We start from the raw sequence: 22800 nt of genomic DNA, 5'->3' as shown, positions 1-22800 counted from the left end.
ATCCACTACTTCCCTGGGCAGCCCATTCCAATGTCTGATCACCCTCTCCCTAAAGAAATTCTTTCTAATATCCAACCTAAACCTCCCCTGGCACAACTTGAGACTGTGCCCTCGTGTCCTGCTGAGAGTTGCCTGGGAAAAGAGACCAACCCCCCCCCCTGGCTCCAACCTCCTTTCAGGGAGTTGTAGAGAGTGATGAGGTCTCCCCTGAGCCTCCTCTTCTCCAGCCTCAACACCCCCAGCTCCCTCAGCCCTTCCTCACAGGACTTGTGCTGGATCCCTTCACAGCCTCCTTGCTCTTCTCTGGACCTGCTCCAGCACCTCAATCTCCTTCCTGAACTGAGGGGCCCAGAACTGGACACAGGACTCAAGCTGTGGCCTCACCAGGGCTGAGTACAGGGGCAGAATCCCTTCCCTGGACCTGCTGGCGACGCTGTTCCTGATCCAGGCCAGGATGCCATTGGCCTTCTTGGCTACCTGGGCACACTGCTGGCTCATGTTCAGAAATCTGAAGCAGTTGTATGTCTCAGAGTACAAACTTGCTGCTTTGCTAATTTTTCAGAGCAGTGTTTTGATACTCATGCAGGGAAGCTGTAATACCACATAACTCTGGCATTTAGAGCATCACACAAGGGTGAATGGTGGTCAAATAAAAGCTCTGCTGAAGTACCACAGAAGAGACAGAAGTGCAGGAGGTGAACTGGTTGGTCAAATGAATATCAAGAAAAATGTAAGGTATAAGTCTGGCTCCTGGAGCCATAAGCAAAGCTTCTGCCAGCAAATGTCCCTCCCCTTCTCTGCAATACAAAAAAAAATTATTAGGTATTTTTCTTGTTTTTTTATCTTTCTACAATGAAATCTTTGTGCTTGATCCTTGTTTTTTATACATACATATTTTTATACATACATATTACAAATCACTGGCAACACTGACATACTGGAGTGATTCAAGCCATTGCATTTATTGTTAGTTCTCAAGGGTTCTTCTTCTTAGTAAGGATACACAGAACACTGACATATTTTTTTCTGATGTTGGTTTGGGTTTTTTTGCCAATAATTCCTTGAAGTGCATTAAGTGTGGCATAGGTGACAGTATATTAAATATAAGCCACACATTGTTGAGATGAAATGAAAGAGCCTGATAGGAGTTTTGCCTCAAGTTCCCAAAGGAATCAGAGTGTTATAGATGAAGTAATACCTCATGTAGATGTGAGGAAGTGTCACTCTTGTCACATGTAACTGCTCCATCAGTGTGAAACAACAAAGGCAGCAGATGTACATAATATTTAGTTAACCCAGGAGTTACAGGTCAGCAGAGCCCGACAGCTGACAGCATCCAGTGCAAAGCCAGCTGTGGGTGATGCTATCTTGGTTTGCAGAATAAGAGCCTTTCTCTAGTGACATTTAAATGACTTGGAGTTAAAGGGCTCCAGATAAGACAAGCTTTTATAACTTACTGACAGCTGTGATGTCCTCCATGCCTTTGATGGTTTAAATCATAAATTAACTCTGCTGGGTTTTTTTTCAGTGAGGTTTGTTTAAATCTCTTCTAATGCTAAAGCTGATCAGCAAAATTCCAAGGCACATATTCAACAGGAAAATTAAGCAGTCATACATTTTAATAGCATTTTATTACAGTATTAATATCCTTAGTTCTAAAGGAGAGTTTCACTCTGAGTTCCCCACCACACTTTGGGGATAACCAAAAGCCAGCGTGGAACGTGATTTGGTGGTGTAAAAGTTCAGGTATTCATCTGAAGTTCTGCAGGCTGAAAAATAAAACTTAATGAAAGACACTTTGTTTTTCTTCTTGAAGTATTTATTAACACACCTTGAAATATTTCTGGTCTAGTGAAATGAAAACTTGTTCTTTCCAAGTGCTTTAATATTCCAAAGCATAGAAAGATAGAGTTGTATTTAATTTTTTTTTTACCTCTCTCCTAAAAAAGACCTTTTCAAACTAGTGAAGGGTGAAGCTATTTGGTTTCAGGAATCCAAAGCAGCAGATTACTGAATCTGGGAGCCAAGAAGTGTTTCTCTTATGACTGAGTGTCATTGAACCAGGTTTCATTGCTCTGCTTTTGCTGCATGCTCCTGTTTCTGTTTATTCTGGTATTATTTGGTTGCCTTGCTCTGATGTGCCTTGCAGTGGGCACTGCCTTCACTCTGTATAAGAACCATGTCTACCAAATTTCCCATTTTTTTAATCTGCAACAATAATTTTATCCCTCAAATTATACATCTGGGGAGAGGGGTATAAGTAACTGTAAATAAAAAGCTCACTGAAGATGAGTTACATCTTCTATATGCATCTGATGTTTTGGTGTAAGTTGCTGTGATTCACCAGAAGCAATGAATATTTTAGCTAACATAGAGTTCCAACTTTTTCTTCCTTCTTCCTCTGCTTCTGTCTTTACATTTAAAAAGACTCTTTCTGCTCACCCAAGAAACTCAGGAAACACTAAGGCTGAACTATTTTCACTGTGCAAATAATATGTAAAATTTAGAAGCAGCAGCATACTGGGTCACTGTAATTCTCCTGACTGGATTTCCTACTATTTTGCTTGGAGTCTCTGTATTAAAATGCTCTGCTCTAGTCTACAGGAACTTATTTTGGCCAGCAGTTTGTTTTGAAATAGCAAACATTAGAGTAGTTAGGTGATATATATTTTTCCTGATACACATATTTCCAAAAATAATTTACCTTGCCCATTATATATTATAAAAAGTTCTTCATAAAATGTAACCAATTAAGCCTTAGTTTCCTTGCTCTTTTTATACATAAATCCTTTCTGACAGAGTTCTTTGGTTTCTTCTCCCCCATCCTTGCTTATATCAATATGCTTTTGCATCCCTTGGCTAATCACTGTGCCTCCTTTGCACTAGAAAATTCTGTGGACATATTTTATTTTTTTTTTAAACATAGCTCAACCATTACTTTAGGTGCAGTGCTGCAAAGTGTGACATTTCAGGCCCACTTGTTTAAGCAAGAATCGAACAAGCAGAATATTGAACAAGTCTTGGCAGGGTGAGCTTCTTGGCAGGGTTAGGTCTAGGGCTGGACTTGATAATCTTAAGGGACTTTTCCAACCTGAATGATTCTGTGGTTCCAAGCTGTCACTCTTGGCATTTGGATACCCAGGTACTGTTGAATAAAGTAATGTGTTTGTGGGGAGAGAGCTGTAACTGGAAGGATGGCATTAAGGAAGGAGATCAGGCACTCTGTAGAAGCCAGCACAAGGCATGAGCCTGAAGGAAGGTTTTAAGTCCTGTTGCAGGGTTGGTCTCTTCACAGCAGGTGCTGATTTGCAGCTTTAATGTGTGCTTATTCTGTGAAAGAAGCTAAAAAGTGTTTAAATATGTGGTTGGTGTTTCAGATGTTAAGGCAGACTGTTCAAGTTCTCTATGTAACAATCACTGTGATGCACACCTCTAATAGGGAAGTAGGGATCTCAAAGAGAACTCTCTGTGTCCTCTTGTCCTCTAGCTGGCACTTCTGTTGTTACTAACAAAACCATCATTTTCAAGTCAAGGGGGAAAAACTGCTCATAACAACTCTGTAAGAAATTATAACTGCACCCCACAGTTTAGATTTATCCAGCAATGTGCCCAGCAGCAGAGGAATGGGGTCTCTTGGAGAGAGCTTCCTGATAGAAACTGAAGGATTTTAGCATCCTAAGGGGCTTCTCAGTAACTTTCCAGGTTCTGTCTCAGAATTACAAATTTATAGTATACCATTACACTTAAATCATCTGCCATGGTGAACTCCTGCTCATGGCAGTGAAGTGGCATGGGAGTTCTTCTCTGGGGTGCTACTGAGGAGTAATTCAGCTACACTGCTCAGCTGAAATTTGCATGAAAAAATTTCTCTTTTAGTGGAGATAAGCATAATCTTAAGTGAGATTTTAGCAGGTAGAGAGTGCTTATATGCTGCAGTTCCATCTGTGAGAGACTTCCAGTAGGTTACCTAGTGCAAACTGAAATATAACAGGACCCAATGTCAAAATGCAACAAAGAGGAGGAAAAAAAAAAAAAAAGGTAAATGTATTCACCTGATTTCAGGTGAATTAACATTAAAAATGTTCTTAATGAAGCAGATGTGAGTATATGAAGGGACCTGAATGTGTATGTGAATGATGAGGGCTAATCACAAGCAAAGCTATGAGCAGTAATGGAAAGACAAATCAGATTTTATTGAATCACTTCTTGCAGAGCACAGTGTGTGCTCTGTTTGATGATTCCTGGGCTCAAAAAGGTCTGCTCTGTGCTTAACTCTGAAAGAGTTTCTTGTGTGGGACTTGCATTTCCAAGTTCCATTTGAATTGGTTGGTAGGGGAAAAAGGTGTTCTTGGCTTGGGGCTGTAAAGTTGTTTTTTAATTCGTGTTCATTTTATCAAGTCATTCCAAAAAGACAATGCTGGAAAGCTGACAGTGTCTGCTAGCTCAGTGATGTTGCACTCTACTGCTCACTTCTTCTGAAAAGAAAGACTAACAGTCTAGCATAAATTACATAGTTACAAATTCAAATTATTCAGTAATTGGAGGAATATAAAGGCTCTGTACTATTGTAGCTCTGCCATATGGTCACAGGACTGAGGGACATTCAAGTCTGAGGTTTATTACAGATGAATTTTACAAACCTTGAGCAAGTCACGTCTCCAAGTTCACAGTTACTTGCTTCCTAACTCACCCAGCTATTCTGCTGATTAATAAGATGTTTTTTAATACCCTTAATGTTAATAAATTGCAATATTTCAGCTTCCCATCACAGCTGAATAGGCTGCTGTTATATTTTGCATTTTAAACTGTTCTTTTTCATGCACAAGATGACCAGAATGAGGTGTGGAGACAGGGTAAACAAATTTCCTCTGTATCAGTGCATTGATTTCTCAGTCTGTGTCACTGGTTAAAGAGTTCTCCCCTTTGTGATCCAGTAATTTAATCTGAGCAGACACTTTTCCTTTGCAAGTTATAAAACTGTAGTATGACTAAAGAAATATCCCATGCAGTATTAGGTTTGGGGTTTGGGTATTTATGTATAAAGTTATTTGATGTGACAAGTGCTTAGTATTAATTTTATTTCAGAAGCTTGAAAACAAATAGATTTATTCCCTCTGCAGTTTTATTTTTCAGGGTTTTTCCTCAAACTGACACAAGAATGTTCAACAAAAATAGAATGGGATGTTATGAGTTTCAGCCTTCCAGTGTTGGTTATCAACTCACACAGTCCTAATGAGCAGCTCCAGTACTTACAACCTGGGTCTGGTGGCTTCATTTCTAACATAGTCAGTTGCATAGCAGGTGATTTATTCTCTTTATACACAATGATTTAAGTGAATACTTAGTATTGAGAAAAGCAACTAAATAAAAAAAGTAGTCCAGTGAAGTCTTCAGCAGCACTTCTGAGCTTTATGGGCATTTAGGTGGATGTCAGTGATATCCTGGCTGGAAGCTGGATATGGGATGGTGGAAATGGGACTTATTTATTTCACTTAGAATTAACTCTTCACCTGAATAAACTTTCTTTTGTAGCTTTATGTGATGATTTGGTACATTTAAGACAAAATAGTCATTTAGAATAGTTAAACTTGAGACCATAAGTATTAAAGGTGAGGTTTGAAACTCTGGAAACAAGTTGGACTGCGTATCACAGGGCATCAAGACACGTACATAGTGGATTAAAACCACCTTTGTCATTTTGGTGTCCCTTCCCAATGAAGCAGGTTTAGTCAGGTTTCAGTCAGCCCTTGTTACCCCTGTATCAATGTAAGAGTGAACAGCATTTCAGGATTTCAAGCTTAAATTAGCTTTGTAGCCTGAGCAGGCAGGTCAAGAGTTGAAACATCTCTTCCAATTCAGAGTTTACTTTGCTGACAGTGACTCTATACCTGCTCTTCTGTTTCAGGTACCAAGTATCAGATTGCTTTATTCTCATTTCAATACCTTTTCAGTAGTGTTTTAAAATAGCTTTAGTATTTGTTTCTTTTCTTTCAAACCTTTTTATGTATGTTGCCAGGTTTGTGTTAGAATGATTGTGCTAAAAATGAGGCTTTGTGATGGTAGGAAGAGATGTCCCTGAGGAATGCAGTAGTGGGGTATTCATGGAAATACTGATACTTACTCAATTGGTTTGCCCTCCCTTTGCACTTCTTGTAGTTTTTAGCATTAGATCTGATTAATGTTCTGTCATTTTCAATAACATGTAAATTTTCTAAATTGATTTTTTCTGGGTTTTTTACTCACCCCAGCAGTTTGTATAATGATACTTTGTTTAGGATACAATGACAAATCTCTATGCATTCTAACTGTATTAAAGTTGCAGCAAAGCATGGGTTGTACTTAGTATTACCCATTAGATTTGCATGCTTGAAAATCAGCATGAAGCCTCCTGATTGGACAGTGACTGAACACACTAAATACAGCTCTAAAAAAATCTGCACATTATCCCTCAAAGTTTGGCCACTAAAAACTTCACAGGTTTATATAAGACAGTGCTTTTGTGTAAGTAGAGCTACTTCAATGGTTCAGAGGTTTCCAGAAGCTATGAAAAGTGTGAAGTTACTTTTATTAAAAGGTAATTGTCCTTTTCAAACCTTCCTCCACTCCTCCCAGCACATTTGGGTGTGCTGTGTCAATTTGCACCTCAAGCCTGTGTCACCCAAGGTGGCTGAACCTCACTCTTAAGTTTTGACTGTGAAGCAACAAGATGTGGGATTTAGTTGATTTAGTTGATGAGCTTTTTAAACCACCTCTCACATTTCCTCAGATAAGGGAGAGAGGGAAAAGAGGAAAGCAGAGAGGAACCAAGAGATAACAAGAGGAATAAAAGGAGCAGCTATCCTTAGGTCCTTAGTGTTGTCCTGTGTTCTTTCCTACTTTGTGAAATCACTTGTGACTTCTTTGTATTTTCCCGTATTTAAAAATCTCTCTCCTCCTGATAAACAATTTGCTAATTAAATGCAGAAGGGTAATTGGGAAAGGAGACAGTGGGGACAATTCTATAGGGTGTTTGCCTAAACATCCTGAGAGAGCTAAAGTATCAAACTGACAACATGGGTCTGCACTGGGCATGAAGCTCCAGTGACAGATTTCAGATCATAAAATGTCAGTGTTGTATTTCAGTGGGACAGAGAAACTGTGGTTTTCCTTGTTCTATGTAACCTTGCTATGTGAAATACTTGTTTTATGTTGTAATTTCAGGGGTCCAGAAAGTCAGTACATCCATGTGTAAGTCTGGTGGCTGTCACTTCAATCAGGATTTAGCTATGACACAGTCTAGTACAGGTGGGGAGCCTGCAAAAGCAGGATATGCTTCTGTCATAAATACTCATTGTGTTGCCAGTGGATGGTTTATATAGTTGGCAAAAGCTGACTTTTTAACAGTCTCACTTGAAAAATCAAAATAAATTTGCTGTAGAAAATAACTAGAAGGAAAATACCAAATACACTTTGGAGTTTTCAGTAACATTCGTCTATCCATTTAGGTATGCAGAACTGTAATGTAAACTTTTACCTTTATGTTCATTCATTGTAGATGTTCTCTTCAGTCTCTTTTCTTTTATTTCCAAATAATTTGTTTCTGTTTTTCTCTTTCCTTTTCTTGCCTCTGTGTAAAGGAGTCAATCACTGTCAGCATAAAGTAAAGAAATCTAGGCGCTTTCTCCCTTTCGTCTTCTGTTCCCATGAGCCGCCGCCTAAGGGTACTGCACTGCTCTTTGTTTAGGCTGCCTTATTAACCCAAAAGCTGAATATAGTAATGCAGTTACTGTCTTTTTATTACTACTTTAGCATCAGGTAAACAGAGATCCAAGAATAATCTCATTAAATTTCTGCTGCCTCTTTCCTCCTGTTGAATTGGGTTTTTATGCAGAGTCACAAACTCTCTGGTCCCCGTTTTTCCAGGGGAGAATCATACTAATAATTTTGTTTGTATGGTTGTGCAGCCCCTGTAATACCCATGGGTTTTTTGGTAATGTGTTTTGACTTCATTCTTGGACCCCTGATACAAGCATGCTTATGAATGAAATAGAATAGCAACAATAAGCATCAGCTAAGATGACTTTGGATTAAACACTGAACATGGTGATGCTTTTGGCTGCGTACTTGTTCAGCATTTGGTCTGGACCAGTTTGGCTTTGTTAGGGGCAAGAACAATTGGAGTAATAGGTGCATTACTTTTTCAACTTTAATGCTAATTTCCCTTATATCTATAAATAATGTCTGAAGTGCATCAGCTTGTGCTGTGGGCGTTGGTGTGGAATAGGACTGCTACCATAAATGCAGAGTATGTTGCTCATTCCAACAGCTTCCCAATAGAGTTGTTCTGTTTGTCACTTGTTTAAAATTCAGCTTCGTATAACTGCAGTATGCTTTGTATAATTAATACGTAGATGGTTCCATTTCTTAGTTCTGTCTTAGTGGCAGCACAGGAGTGCATTTCATTTGAAAGGATGAACACCAGCTGTAGGTATCCGAGTCATAAGTGTGTGTGAAAAGTCAAATTGAACTGACTTAACTTGGTGTAAGAGATCTGTTTTGTAGTGAAATATTGACTTAAGCCACAAATTGGCATGTCTTAACAATACATTAAAACTGTTCCACTTCCAAATTTAATTTTTTGTGTAAATCTGTGTTTCAAAGTCGTTAACTCTGTTTCATAATACAAGTTTCTTAGAACATGTCTTTGTCCCTTGGGTTTTCGCTGAGAAGTCTTATATTCTGCTACTTTCTGGTTTCTCTTGAGTCAGGTATATAATATAACTGCAGTCTGAATACTTTTGGATTACTCATGAATTTAATAGTATATTTTCCCCTCCCCCTTCTCTGTCCCTTCTCTCTCCCCCTCTGTTTTTCTCTTTCCTTGCATGCCACCTGGATCTGCAGATGAAATTAGTGGGGACGGTAATATGTTTTCTAGTCTGTGTGTTACTAATGTGCAATATGCAACTTTTATATTCATATACCACTTAATGCACATTTCAGTAATAAATTTTATAGATTTTGGTATTAAAAAGCAGTCTGCTTTGGACATTAGCCAATAAAAACTGTACTTTACAGGATGTGCAACTAACACTTTCTGCTAAACTGGAACTGAAAAAGGAAAAGCTATTTCAAACACACAGGGATGGGGGTATTGCATGTGTTTGCAATGAGAGTTCTGGCACAATGCAAAGAGGGTTTGTAGGTTTGAGTGTCCATTCAGTTTGACTGGGATTTTTGTATCAGATCTTTTTGTTTTTTTTTTTAGGTCAGTGGGTGAGATAAATGATGTGTCTTTTAAGTGATGCTTTAAAGGCATGGTAGCATCAAAGGGCTCTGTAGACTTTCCATTAAAAGATGCTGTACAACATGGATTAATGTAGATTGAACATACGAAATATTAATCAGGTTTCATCTGCTCAAACTGCTGGTTTTAAATACAAGATTTTAATGTTTTTCTTCAAATTTGATACTGTGTCTATCTTTGTTTTTGTAAGTAGGAGCTACTAAAAGGACATAAAAAGCAGTAAAAGAAGGATGTAAGAAGTAGAGATAATGTCATGTGGTCTTCCTCTCAGTAGAAAGTAAAAGCAGTGTATACTTTTCATCTCCTTATCTTCTTCAGATATGACTCAAAAGATAATTCTACCTCAATTTTTTTTTCTTAAACATTAAAACTCAAAGAACATTTCTTCCATTGTAAATTCCAAAACTGTATTTCAGCTACTAACCCTACATAGCTTTTTATTAGCACTTATCTTTTATAAATCACCAGCTATGATAAATGGGAAAAAATAATGAAAAAGGAAATTTCAAACAGGTGCTTAAGGTTATGGATAAGCTGTTATGGATTTGATATCCAAGGATGTTGTTTTCAATCATTTAATAAATGGATTCAGATTTAATAAATCTCTAATTGGCTCAGTCACCTTTACTGCATCTTTTTCCAAAAGTGACCTGTTTGTTCTTCCATCTAGAAGAATCTGGGATTGACCAGCAGGTGAAAAGGTTCAATGCTGGTTTAAAAATGAGCATTAGTACAACAGGACAGCAGTAATCAGCCCTATTGTTAAATCTTCATTTTTCTAGACTTACCAAGGGCCTCAAAGATAGAACATCTTCTGGAATCACTGCATTGTTGTGAATGTTCAGCTCTGGAGTCTGCTGTAGGAAAACCTTTGGAAAGCAGCCTGGAGAGCCTTGCCTAGCTGAGTTTTTCCTTTGCATTACCCATAGGCTCTGGAGTATCTCTTATCAGACATACAGTCTGAGCAGACTTGGTTGTAGTCTCACACCAGATGACTCAGTTATCTTCGTTGCAGAACACCTGGAGGACATCAATATTGATGCCTTGATTGGATTTTCCTCTAATTTCCTGAAACAGTGCCAGAAATCAATAGGAATTATTTTCTGAACACTTAATGCATATTCCTCTCCAGAGTTATAGCTGTTACAAGACTTGGTTTTTTTTTTTAGTTGCTTGCATATGTTTATTAATTTGCCTTATCTTTTATTACAGAGCCATTTATCACCATTTGTAACATTGCTCTACCATGCAGTGTGACAGATATTTTGGTTTCTAAAGACCAAAAGTGGTGCCAAGTTTAGTTTCCAAACTTTTTAAATTCTTCTCACATAGGCTTATAATATCTTTCATTTCATCAATTTTTTAACATACCAGAACTTTCTGGCTTTAAACATCTCCCACAATATTACAAGGAAGCAGGGTGATTTATCCCCATCACACTAGTGATCTCTTTCAAATGGATCCTTATTTTCTAGATAAAACTGGGGTTTACTTTCTACAAAACCTCAGTTTATAATGTAGGGAGGAAAGAACGTACTAAGAAAGATATCAGTGCCTATGGAGTTTTCTGTCTGTTTAGAATTGTGCACTGCCTTTATAATTGATTATATTTTCATGTATTTACTCTGTTTTGCTGATTTCAGAATAGAAATTGCCTCGCAAAACTTAAGATGGCATAAAATCTCCTCCCTTTTTACATGACACAGCATATTCCTGCAGGAGTTTGAAAGAAAAAGGGCTTTAATTTTATTTAAATAGTTCAAAGTTAGGAGCATAAAAGCAGTTACACACTGAAGTGTGTTGAACTTCAAAGATTATACTCAACCTCTAATTTCCTAATTGTTGAATATTCATTTTGCTTGAAAAGTAAGCCTCTTGTTTATGTATGTGTATGAGGGCTGCTTCTGGAAGGGATCATCCCATCCTTCTTTCCACTCTCACTGTGGATTTGTCCCATTCACCATTCAGGAGCCTCTAGAAATGATACCAGGGATGTGTAGGGATGTGTGTATGCTCCAGGGCAGATGGGGAAAAGGTGGCCTGATCTCTGATGCCATGAAAACTGCAGACTGGATTTGAAATTACTCAACTTTGAGAATATTTAATGCTGGGAAGTAGAATTGAAAAGCCCTGAAAAATTATGTCAAGTTATGGGCTCGTTTTTTAACACCAAGAGGATTTTATCTGACCATTAGGAAATGACTTAACACACACCAGAAAATACAAGAGAAGGACCATCTGGTACAACTTGACACCATTTAACAAATTTGGGAGCAGAATATGTAAAAGTTGTAGGTTTTTAACAGAGAAAGAAATGCATTGTCATTCTTAAAATGTTGAGAACTGGTTGTTTTCAAACACTGCCCATGAGATCTTGATTCTTGACAGCAAAACTGGTGGTGAATTTCTATTAAATAAGGAAAATTGGGACTAGTTGAAGAAAAATGGGTGTATGGTGAGATTGTGACTTAAAACATCTTTATACTCTAGAAAACTTAATGGAAAATTGCTCACTTTGCCACACTGACAGGAGGTGAATGCTGCCCTGGAACATCTTTACTGTCTGTTCTGCTTGTTTGACATAAAAAACTAGCAAACTATTATTCACATTTAATTGAAGGTAAAGCAGTTTAATCCATTTAATAATGTTTTCACCTTACTGCAGGGGAATTTGCTGTTCAAAAGATTTTAAGTCAACAGCTTAGATGGGTTTGAGTTACAGAACTTGAACTTTTTTGAATACAAATGAATCTTCCTTTTATTCCTCGTTGAATGCATCTGTGTGACGCAGTATAATTGGCACCAAGGTCATTATCATACCATGTATTATGCATGAGCAAGTTTTATTCATGCTATTGTAAATGCTCTCAGCAATGTTGGAAGTTTGGGGTTGTGACATCTCAGCCTTGATAAATTTGAGATATTGTTCTGGACAATTATTTTCATCTGCTTTTCCCGAAACTCTTCAATTCCTCCCTTTACAGAGACAGATGACTATGCAGAGATTATAGATGAAGAAGATACTTACACAATGCCATCAAGTAAGTTTGGCAGTTAGCTTGGGAACTTTGGTTAAGTATGGACTGAATTTTGTATTTCAGCTTTAAGTAATATATATGCAAAAAAAAAATACAATGTTATGAAAACTCATAGATTAAATGTGTCTTTCAGGCTCAGGTTTTGAAGCAAATAAAGCCAAATTCTGTTTTGCTGCTGTCAGTGACTTCACAATGAAATTCCTTTTATGTCTGAGAATGTGATGCTGAACACAATGCTTAATGGAACTGGATAAGATTTCTGTGATAAGAGCAAACAATCTGGAAATCTTTGCATAATGCTGTCTAACTGTCTCATCTTTGCTATATGACAGACTTGCTGCTTTCGAATTCCTTGAGAGAGGGAAGTCACCTGTACCACATGCAATTTTGTTAAAGATGAAAGACTTCAGGAACAAAAACAAAAATGCAAAATCCTTCTGAGTCTTCATCTTTGAAGTAAAAAAAAAAAAAAGATGCATTAGCCACCCCAAGGGTTTTGTCTTAAGGCATATTTGAATTATCTTATAATCTTATACTCTCAAGGCTAAGTAATTCAATGTGAAACTCTTAAGATTTGGTTATGTCTGTGAAATTGCAGTTGCATTTTGGCAACCAAGGATTTATCTCCAGCTAGACATTGAGTTCATACAGAAACTTGCAAAAATAGCAGGTTTGGTTAGTGTAAAAAGGAGAGGATGATCCTAAACTGCTGCCATGTTCTGCTGAAGAGGCATTAGTAAGGATTTCTAGTTTGCCACGAGGCAGGAATGTTTCATGGATCATTTCAGTGTCTACAACTGTCTCCACTACTGTGGAATATATTTGAAAAGCAAGAATATATGTTTTCCAGAAACAAACAATGTGTTTTGAATGTCTTGCAGTAAGTCACTACATGGTTCTACTAAAATATTTTGCAGGATGAAAAAGTACTGTGATAAATTATATCCTTTATTCTATGCTAACATATTAACTTAGTGTGGGGTTTGGCTTTTTTCCTAATCTTTCTCATGGAAGTAATTACTTGTGGGCCCAGCCCTGGATGATGCTGAACACTTAAGTATTCCTTCAATCCAAAACCCAGGAGAGAGGCTGCTGAGGCCTCTCAATACATTGAGTGCTTTGCTAGATTGAAGTGGACTCAAGTGTTCAGCTCTCAGAGGACTAATCAGTAAAGATCACAAGAACAGACCTGTGACTTCTGCTAATGTAAACTTAAAATTGCATCAGTTTGTTGATTCATTTAAAAAGAAAATGTTTGTCCTTTTCTTGATTTTGAGAAGCAATATCTAAGTAAGCATTTGATTTTTCTCTTAATTGCACTGCAGAAAGCTATGGAATAGATGAAGGTAACAGGAGACCCTTTACCCATCCCTGTATGCTTGCAGTTTGGAATGATGTGGAATTTTTAAGTTTACTCTTCACTTTCATTTAATAAACATTATCTATTTAAACCAGTTAGCTTTGGGATTTTAAAGAGGAAAATGCATTACTTAAAATGGAAATGAAAAAGACATTTATCACTTTGTTATCCAGCTCTGGGTGACGTTATTTTTGTAGTGTTGATGAAGTCAAAGTCATCAGTCATAAAGTCATAAGATGGATGATTGTATTTTTTTTCTCTGAATAATACAAATAGAGGTGAAAACATATACTGTACATGCTTTTCTGCTATTCCTTAAATATTTTTCCATGTCTGCTAGAGCTGAAATTGCAAATGAAGTAATTCAGTTGCAATTGATTAAATGTTTTGCTGAAGTACTGAGCCATTTATATCAGTAGTACTCTCAGTCTGTCAAACCATGATGTAAACAAAATTGCATAAGTCTCCAAAACAGAGCAGTTTTATCTCAGTTACACACTGACAGAGGTGTAGTGCACTCAAAATTTTGCTCTTTTATTTTATCTTTATTTGCCATGCTCTTGTTTCTGTATTTTTTTCTTGCAGTTACCTCTTTAAAAATTCTCTGGGCTCATTTGATGGTTCCAAGAGCTAAAATACCAGAGTGGAGTTCTCTTAAACATCTAAAGGGATGTGTGCTAAGGCTGTGTTTAATATCATTGGTATTGCCCTGGGCTATTTGTGTTGTTTGTCTTTTACCAGCTACAATTAAGAAGGATTCAATTATGTCTCTTAAGAAAATACATAATGCATAGTAGTTCATTTAGCAAATTAGATTTCACAATTCCTTTTTCATTACTGTGGCTCAAACATTTGTTTAAGAGGTTTCCACTGTGTGTATGCAGCATTTGTATAGGTTGGTGTGCAGCAAGTGTTAATCTTAGTTCTTCATATGTGAGACGTTTGAGTGACTTACTTTGAGTTTCTTGTATCTTGTGGATTATTTCTTTGACCCTCATCAGAAATTTAATATTTTAAGTGCATTATATTCTTATAGCCAGAGATTATGAAATTCAAAGGGAAAGAATTGAGCTGGGGCGCTGCATTGGTGAAGGACAGTTTGGAGATGTACACCAAGGAGTTTACATGAGCCCGGTAAGCCTCACTTCTGAAATCATAATAAACAAACAATGAAATCTTTTTAATAAAAAAATTGAGGAAGGGAAAAATAAAAGAAAAAAGAAAACTTATTCCTGAGATGCCTTGATCTGACTCTTCGGGGAAAAATCAGAATTAACTTTGTGATTATTTTTTCAGCATCATCAGTATGTAGAGAATATTTTGCATGTTTCAGATAACTAGAAAACAACTCCAAAGTTGGGTTCTGTGCTCCTATATTCAAAATTCTGTAGATCAGGAAAGGAATCAAAGGAACCAGGTACATTTTTCAGGACCATACCAAAGCCACTGGCTGATTCAGAATTAGAAGTCATGGCTTTTCACCCCAACCATACATTCTTTCCTGCATTTTGAGTGTGTCCAAGCCCACATCCCTTTGGCCATACTTCCCTACTGAGCATTCAGGGCTGTAGACCCTATTACAAAGTTTAAAACTCTATTTTTGGATGTTCTGCCTGACTTGGGTTTACCTTTAGCACATGGTGCAGAAGCTGATGACTGTTCCTGACTAAGATAATTTAACTTTGTGCTCAAATGCTTTGACAAAATCTTAGTCTGTTATGTTGGAAGGGAATAGCCTACAGCAGAGGGACAACAATTTTAAACAAATATGTCTCACTGTATCTCTCCAATTGAAGCTTGTTAAAAAATTCCTTTTTCCTGAAGGATACAAAATCCTTGGGCACTGTCCCAATGAATTCTCAATACTCAAGACTCACCTCAGTGAAACCAGTGAGTTTGGCAGAACTTGTAATTGATGCTGGTGCTTATATATTTTTCTAGACTGCAGCCACCAAGATTGAAATTTGAATGAAAAATTAAAATTGTGGAAAAAAGTATGAGAAAGCTGGAAAATTACTTCATTTCAACATGTTTCAAGCATATAATAAACTGATGCTGCACGTGTAAAATGAAGATGTATTTCTTGTTTGAGTAAATTAAATGTCTGGATTTTTGATGAAGTAATAATTCATCTGGACAATAATCTAGTTCTAACTTCAGAAATAGTATTTCCCAGAAACAGCTGGTTAGTGACCTTTGCTTGGTGAGTTCAATAAATCTTTAATGCAATGTTTAGGTAAATAAATAAGGGTAAATGTTATATATTTCAGGCAGGTTTGAAGGCTGTTGTGGTACCTTCATATGGAAAAGCAGTTCTGATACACTTTACATTGAGGGAGATCCTTACTTTTCATTGATTCCTAAGTTAACTGGAGTACTTGGGGAGTAATGTTTCACTGAATTTGAGGATCATTGGATAAATCTAGTGCCCTGTAAAATGAATTAAAACCTCATTTTCTTAGGAATATTGCTTTGAAGATGCCACCTATCTCCATTCTTTTTCTTGAATTTGAAAACAGATCTTACTCATTCATCCTGTGTCTAGCATGAGGTTTTCTTAATGGCAACCTGATCACAATAAAAGTATAATACATTTAAGACACCTGAATATGTGAGGGGAAAACAGAAAGGTATTGACATTAAATTAACTCCTAGTCACAGAGTGTAACTTAAACTTTTGGAATAAATCTTACAGTACATAAAAGATGAGGTAACAATAACAGGGTAGCTTTTTCATCCTTGGATATATATTCAGCTCACATGCCAAAATGTTAGGGAGTTGTGGTAGCCCAAAAGTGAATCTGAAGAATCTCATTTATGCCTCTTCAGCACACTTCCAGTTTTTATTCCAGCAATTTCCACCTCTTCTCAGCTGCTGCTTGCTTTGCCAGTTTTTCCTGAAATACCAAAACCAGCCTGAATTTGTAGAATACTGCATGGAAAATGCAGGTATAACTACAGGATCCTGTTGCTCAGATGTCAGCAATCCAAAGAAGACTGCATCCAAAGGCTGATTTATTGTGGCATTAGTTCAAAAGTGTCATTTAAAGTAGTCTCAGCTGCTGAGTACACAAACTGTTACCAGTCTGATATATCCTCACTGTTTTGTCTTGAAAACAAAGGATCAGCAAAACCCTGAAACTCAGTGGTTTCCTCCATTTATTTTGCAAAATGTCTGGAGTCTTTGCTGATGCTGAAACTCTTCCTTTTGATGTTGATGTTGGTTATGAGGTGTTTCCAAACTTTATTTGTAATACCTCGAGATGGGGAAGTGGTCTGGCAAGGCCTCCAGAGGTCTCATCCAGTGTCCATTATTCCTGATTTTAGAGGGGCTTAAAATAATACCAGTCTACCACCAGTTTTCAGCCAGTTTATGGGTATATTCATGTATGAGAAAAGGTTTTAATCAATATTTTCCTGCCAAGCCAGCTTAAAGAGATATGTTGTAACTTAGAAAAAAGAAATTTAAACCTGCAAAATAGAAATCCATAGCTTGTGGAAAAGATGTGCAATAGAGCAAGAATGTGTAGACACAGAACATAACTGAAAACTTCAACTCTCAATGACCTTAAAAACAGGGTGAGGATGTACATGAACCCTGTAGCCTTTCAGAGAAAGATGGGAGGAAGGCAAGCTAGGCCTTGAGCAGCCCTATACCTAATGTAGAAGCTTAATTTTAAAACTCTTTGGCTGCTTTCAACCCATTAAGACCTTGCATGAGTGACATCTGAGCACTGCATGTTACTATGGGGTTACACCATGTTGTAAATAGCATTTTCTAAGCAAGAGGAGGTGTTTTGAGAAGCAGCAAAGCTCAAATGCCTGAAGCTTTCTTTTAGGAGAAAAACACCTGCATCTTCTCTGTGCTGTCTCTAGGTTATGGAAAGGGTATTTTAAAGCACACCAAAGATGTCAGTCAAGAGTTAAGAAGCCTCCTTTGGTTTGGCTCAGTGTTTCTTATTCCCCAAATTCAGAGGATAAGCAATCAGATAGTAAAATCCATTTCTGGTTTTGAATACATGTGTTGTTTAAATTGCTTTGAAGCCCTTGATATAACTGATTGTAAAGCTAATGTGAAAGTTTTGTTTTACTTTCCTTGTAGTTCAAAAATTTCAGCCAGTCTTTGCCCCACAAGAGCCACAAAATGCTTGATTTGGCTTTCCAGGTTCCTTGCTTGCCTAAGCCAAGTGTGGTTTCTGAGCATTTATCTCCTTGTTTCCTCTGCTTGTGCTAAATATTGTCAAGAGTTTATCATCCTTGATAAGGCACAAGGTTACAGAACTATTCAGTTCAGCTGCCTATCTCCTGTCATAATTTTTGCACTATTTAACACAATTTAAAGCAGATTAAACGTTTCCTAAGTGCAGTAGATGTGTTGTACACTAGATGTCTTGATTGTAATATTTAACATTTCAAAATTTGATTTCTTAACTATAGATATTTTAATAGTGATTTTTCTCTAGAGCAGTTTTTTGCTTGAATTTTTAAGGACTTATCTTTTAGCAGGCTGTATTTCAGTTATTTCCCTATCATGTCTTTCAGGAAAATCCAGCTATGGCTGTTGCAATCAAAACATGTAAAAACTGCACCTCAGACAGCGTTAGAGAAAAATTTTTACAAGAAGCCTGTGAGTATTAAAATACTTCTGTAACTGGTCCTTGCAAAGCCTGCAGCTCTCTGTGCCAGAAACTTCTGATCCTGATGTAAATCTTTTATTAATACACAGCGTGACCTTTTCCTCTCCTGCAGTATGTGCCAGGAAGACTGCTTTACATCCTTACATTGCTTGTATCTATGATTTTATGTGGGTTCTCTGATTTTCTGAATTGAACAGTCATGTCTGACTCCTGTAAGCCTTCAGAACCATTTTTGGAATATTAGAGATCTGATCATAGAATCATAGAATTGGCTGGGTTGGAAGGGACCTCAGGGATCATCAAGTCCAACCCTTGATCCACTACTGCTGCAGTTCCCAGCCCATGGCACTGAGTGCCACATCCAGTCTCTTTTGAAATATCTCCAGACACGGAGAATCCACTACTTCCCTGGGCAGCCCATTCCAATGTCTGATCATCCTCTCGCTAAAGAAATTCTTTCTAATATCCAACCTAAACCTCCCCTGGCACAACTTGAGACCGTGCCCTCTTGTCTTGCTGAGAGTTGCCTGGGAAAAGAGCCCAACCCCCCCCTGGCTCCAACCTCCTTTCAGGGAGTTGTAGAGAGTGATGAGGTCTCCCCTGAGCTGCCTCTTCTCCAGCCTGAACACCCCCAGCTCCCTCAGCCTCTCCTCATAGGGTCTGTGCTCGATCCTCTATTTCCTTCTCTCTCCTTAACAAATTAAAAACAATGCACAGCTCTTGTTTCAAGTGTATGACTTAAGAAAGTCAGGTGGTTGTCTCTGTTAACTAATTTGCTAAAAATATTATGTCTTAGATCTGTTTTGAAAATTCATTTTTAAAAAGCATGATAGAAAAAGACCAGTTTTCTAAATAATTGCCCACGAATAACTGTATTCCCCAAATGGTACAGTTCATACATGGAAAGAGGGCTTTTTGGGATTAATAGTAACAGAAAACTTCCATAAGAATGTTGTAGTTACTTATTTCTCTGCTGTTTGATTTTGTAAGCAAACAGAATATGAGACTTGGACCTTAATTTTTGCCTATTGTTCTCTGCTATTGTGTACCTGTAAACCTCATCAAGGTATTGTATTAGTAAATTATTTGGTTATGTCCAGATGTTATAGTATTCTTTTATTCACTATTCCTTTGTTCAGAGATTTGTTTCTAATTGTTCAGAAAACAATTGTTCATAACTAATTGTTCATAACTAATGGCTTCCTATTTTTGGATGTCACATTTTTCTTAAATTACTATAATTTTTTCCATTTCATCTCTAGCTGTTGCAAAAGTTAATACCATTTAGTAAATACCATTAGTAATAAGGGAGCAGTCAAAGGTAGGCTGTTGTCTCTTAACAATGTAGAAAATAATTGCTCATTGAATGCTCCTTATTATGCTTTGAGCTTGACAGATTAGAGAATGTTAACGTAGTAGACAGATAAATAGTGCTTTTCAATTTTGATTTAATACTTTTGCTATTTCATCTTCCTTTTTTTTATTCTAATTCCCATCTGTTACATTTCTCTTGTTTGTGTTCAGATTGCAAACCCTCTCAGAAGTTACTGCCTCCTAATTTTTAGGAGAACTAATCCCAAAGCTCAGATCCAACATACAGAGAGGCAGAGTTGGTTGTTTTACTGAATTAAGACATTATTTCCTAATAAATTACTTTAATATTAGGAATACGAAAATATTTTGGGGTTGTAGTTGTTTGCTTGCAGTGGAGTTTTAAATGCTGAAAAGATTTAGTATTGATTGTTGCAAGGAATAGCACCACAGTGTGAAAAGTAGATAAAAGAAAATGTTTTTTTCAAGCAGTGCCTGTCCCTTCATTCCTGGCTGCTTGTGGGTATCAGTCTATTACAATTAATGCATTTGTAGATGCTGAAATACAAACCACCTGGCTGGGGAGATTTCTATTGATCTTCCACTGCCTTTGTTAAATTGCTCTGCAATAAGTTCATATCTCTTAACTCTGGAAGCTGGATGGCAAACTGATGTAATAACATGGATTGAATTAATTTCTGTGAAGTTCTTTCCATCCGTGGAGTATTTTATGTTTAAAATTGGTAAGACCATGTGATATAAAACTATTTGTGTTAATTGCCCTCCCATTGCTTTGATAATTAAAGCTGTATTCCTTCTTTCTTTTTACATCAATAAAGCAACGTTTCTGTGTTATAAAATTAGCACAAGAGAATCCTAAAGCTAATTATCAGGGTGTTTAGGGTTTTTTTTAATGTACGCTTTATTTATGAGATTTTAATACTAGTATTGGGATCTGATAAACCAGTTTAGCAATGCAGACTTTTTCAGAGTGTCAGAAATAGCTTCCCTCTGTGAAATTCTGTTTACTCAAAAAGGAGGAGGGGAAGTGAATGATTTAGAAATCTAGCTTCAGTTCTGTGTAGCAGTATATTACTGCAGTATTTTAGCAGTTGTTATTGCCCATTTGACATTTCACCACATGATTTATTCCTTTTTATTAATGCATTAGACTATGCCATTGATAGGGATATTTGTTTCACTGATTTATTTCTGTTCTCTATTACTTGTAATGCATGAATATTTCAAAGAATATGTTCTGTTTAAGTTTGCCCCTGTAAGCTTCTTTGAAGGAAAATATGTTATTGAAGTATTTATAACAATAGGTCTTACAAACAGCATAACCAAGGATTTTTCTTGGGGATTTGTGGGGTTGCATGATGTGTTGGTTATATGGCTGCTGGGTACCAGTGTACAGAAATATAATTCAGAGCTCATCAGAACAGGAATCTGAAAACACCTGCTGATTTTAGTTTGTGATTAATGAAAAGCCAAAAGATAGTGGGGTTTATTCTCACCTAATTTAAAGCAAACTGAAGCAGACTTTCCAGGTTGGTAATTACCATGCATTTCTGTTGACACTACAAAATGCAAATGTACAAGAGAGCCCACTCTAAGATTAAATGAAGGATATTTGTCAGGATTAAATTGAGGATGTTTCTCATGCATGTTGACAGAGAAAGCCTTAGTCAGAGGACTAATGTTTCATTAAATCTATCAAGTACACCTCCCCAAAACATTAATAAGCATTAAATCAATCACCAAGGCAAGCAGTTCCCATCCTGGCACAATCTGTAGCAGAAACCTCCAGCACAGTGTCCAAGGGGGATTCCTGAAGTCAGGAAATGCCAGTGTCATGGAGGCAGCTACCAGGAGCAACCTTGGCCAGCCTCTGCATCTCTAAAGGCAGCCTCAGGGAAGCACTAGGAACCAGGACAAGCAAATGGAGGATAACATTTGTCATGGAAGGGCATAGAGGGATAGTGGCCTCTGGAAAATAGGCTGTTTTCCTTTGGGAGCCAGATGGAAACAGCCTCCTAAAGAAATGAAATGGTTTCCACCTGGTGCAAGTGCAGAGCTGACTGAAACCCAGGTGGAAGTGATGAAACCTCCCTGTGTGCACAACTACACCCAGACTGACCCCCAAGAACTGAAAGAGCTGCCCAGACCCAAAGTTGCATGGAACTCTGGAACCTTGAAGTCCCCCTAGGTGTGAAGGCAGAGGTAGATGCCATGGGTGCAGATATTTCCAGCTGGAGGAGCTCACCAAGCAGGTGGCTGTGTTGCCAGAGGAGCTTAGCAGGTGTGTGAATGCTCTGCCATCTGAGTGAGAGATCAGTGCATGGTATTATTCACTGTCACAGCCTTGCCTTCAGAATTTGCAAAGGGAATGTAAGCTTGCTTCCAACCCTGAGGTGACAGACACAACCAACTCATGAGACAAAGGAGACTGGACTCTCATCTCTGCTCGTTGCAGGTCAGGGAACCTTCCCATTCCCACTGAAGTGCCCTACATGACAGGTCTGAGGCTCTGGGGTTGAAGAATGAAGAGTCAGTAACAAACAATACCCAGGAAAGTCCAACCATGCAAAGTTTGTCCAGCCACCCACCTACCTTAGTACCTGTGCCACCAGAAAAGTTTGGAGGGTTTTAGTGACTGTGACTCCATCAAAGCCACCATTTGTTGCCCAGGGAATATCTCTAGGGAAGTTTGCTGCCTGTCAGGAACTTGGATCCAGAATATCATGGAGAGACTGAGCCTGGTAAAGCCTGTGGACTGTCACCTCTTTCTACTGTTCCAAGTAGATCTGAATGATGCTGCAATGAGGAGACTCACAAATACCCAAAGAGACTTTATGTCCTTGGGATTATGTTAAAGGGCTTGGAGAGCACAGGTGGTGGTCTCTGTCCTGCAACTCAGAGAAGGGGAATGTACAAATGGATCAGGTGAATGACTGGCTGCATAACTGGTGCTGTGTTTCAAGATCTCAGCTACTATGATCTTTGACCTGTGATTGTCAGCAACATGGAGTGGAATCAAATGGACTCTCAACAAGTTTGCTGACAACACCAAACTGTGTGGTGAAGTCAAGACACTTGAGGGAAGGGATGCCATCCAGAGGGACTTTGACAGGCTCAAGAAGTGGGATTATGCAAACTGCATGAAGG

General features: G+C 37.8%; 1 protein-coding gene across 11 annotated transcripts in view; it reads left to right on the top strand.

Annotated features, from left to right (window-relative positions):
- Window positions 1-22800, top strand: part of PTK2 (protein tyrosine kinase 2) — a 224242-nt gene that overhangs the window by 161091 nt on the left and 40351 nt on the right. For 4 of the 11 annotated variants that reach the window (XM_030445997.1, XM_030445991.1, XM_030445990.1 and 1 more), the window contains 3 exons: window positions 12271-12327; window positions 14721-14818; window positions 18227-18311. In XM_030445997.1, coding sequence (XP_030301857.1) covers window positions 12271-12327; window positions 14721-14818; window positions 18227-18311 — 240 coding nt within the window. Of the gene's footprint in view, window positions 1-7616; window positions 7701-8883; window positions 8902-12270; window positions 12328-13649; window positions 13671-14720; window positions 14819-18226; window positions 18312-22800 lie in introns of all 11 variants that reach the window. The other 7 variants (XM_030445992.1, XM_030445995.1, XM_030445986.1 and 4 more) reach the window with 3 other exon arrangements.

This window comes from Calypte anna, chromosome 2 (genome assembly GCF_003957555.1).
Source record: "Calypte anna isolate BGI_N300 chromosome 2, bCalAnn1_v1.p, whole genome shotgun sequence".
NCBI classification, from domain to species: domain Eukaryota; kingdom Metazoa; phylum Chordata; class Aves; order Apodiformes; family Trochilidae; genus Calypte; species Calypte anna.
This window is presented reverse-complemented; position numbering and strand designations above follow the sequence as displayed.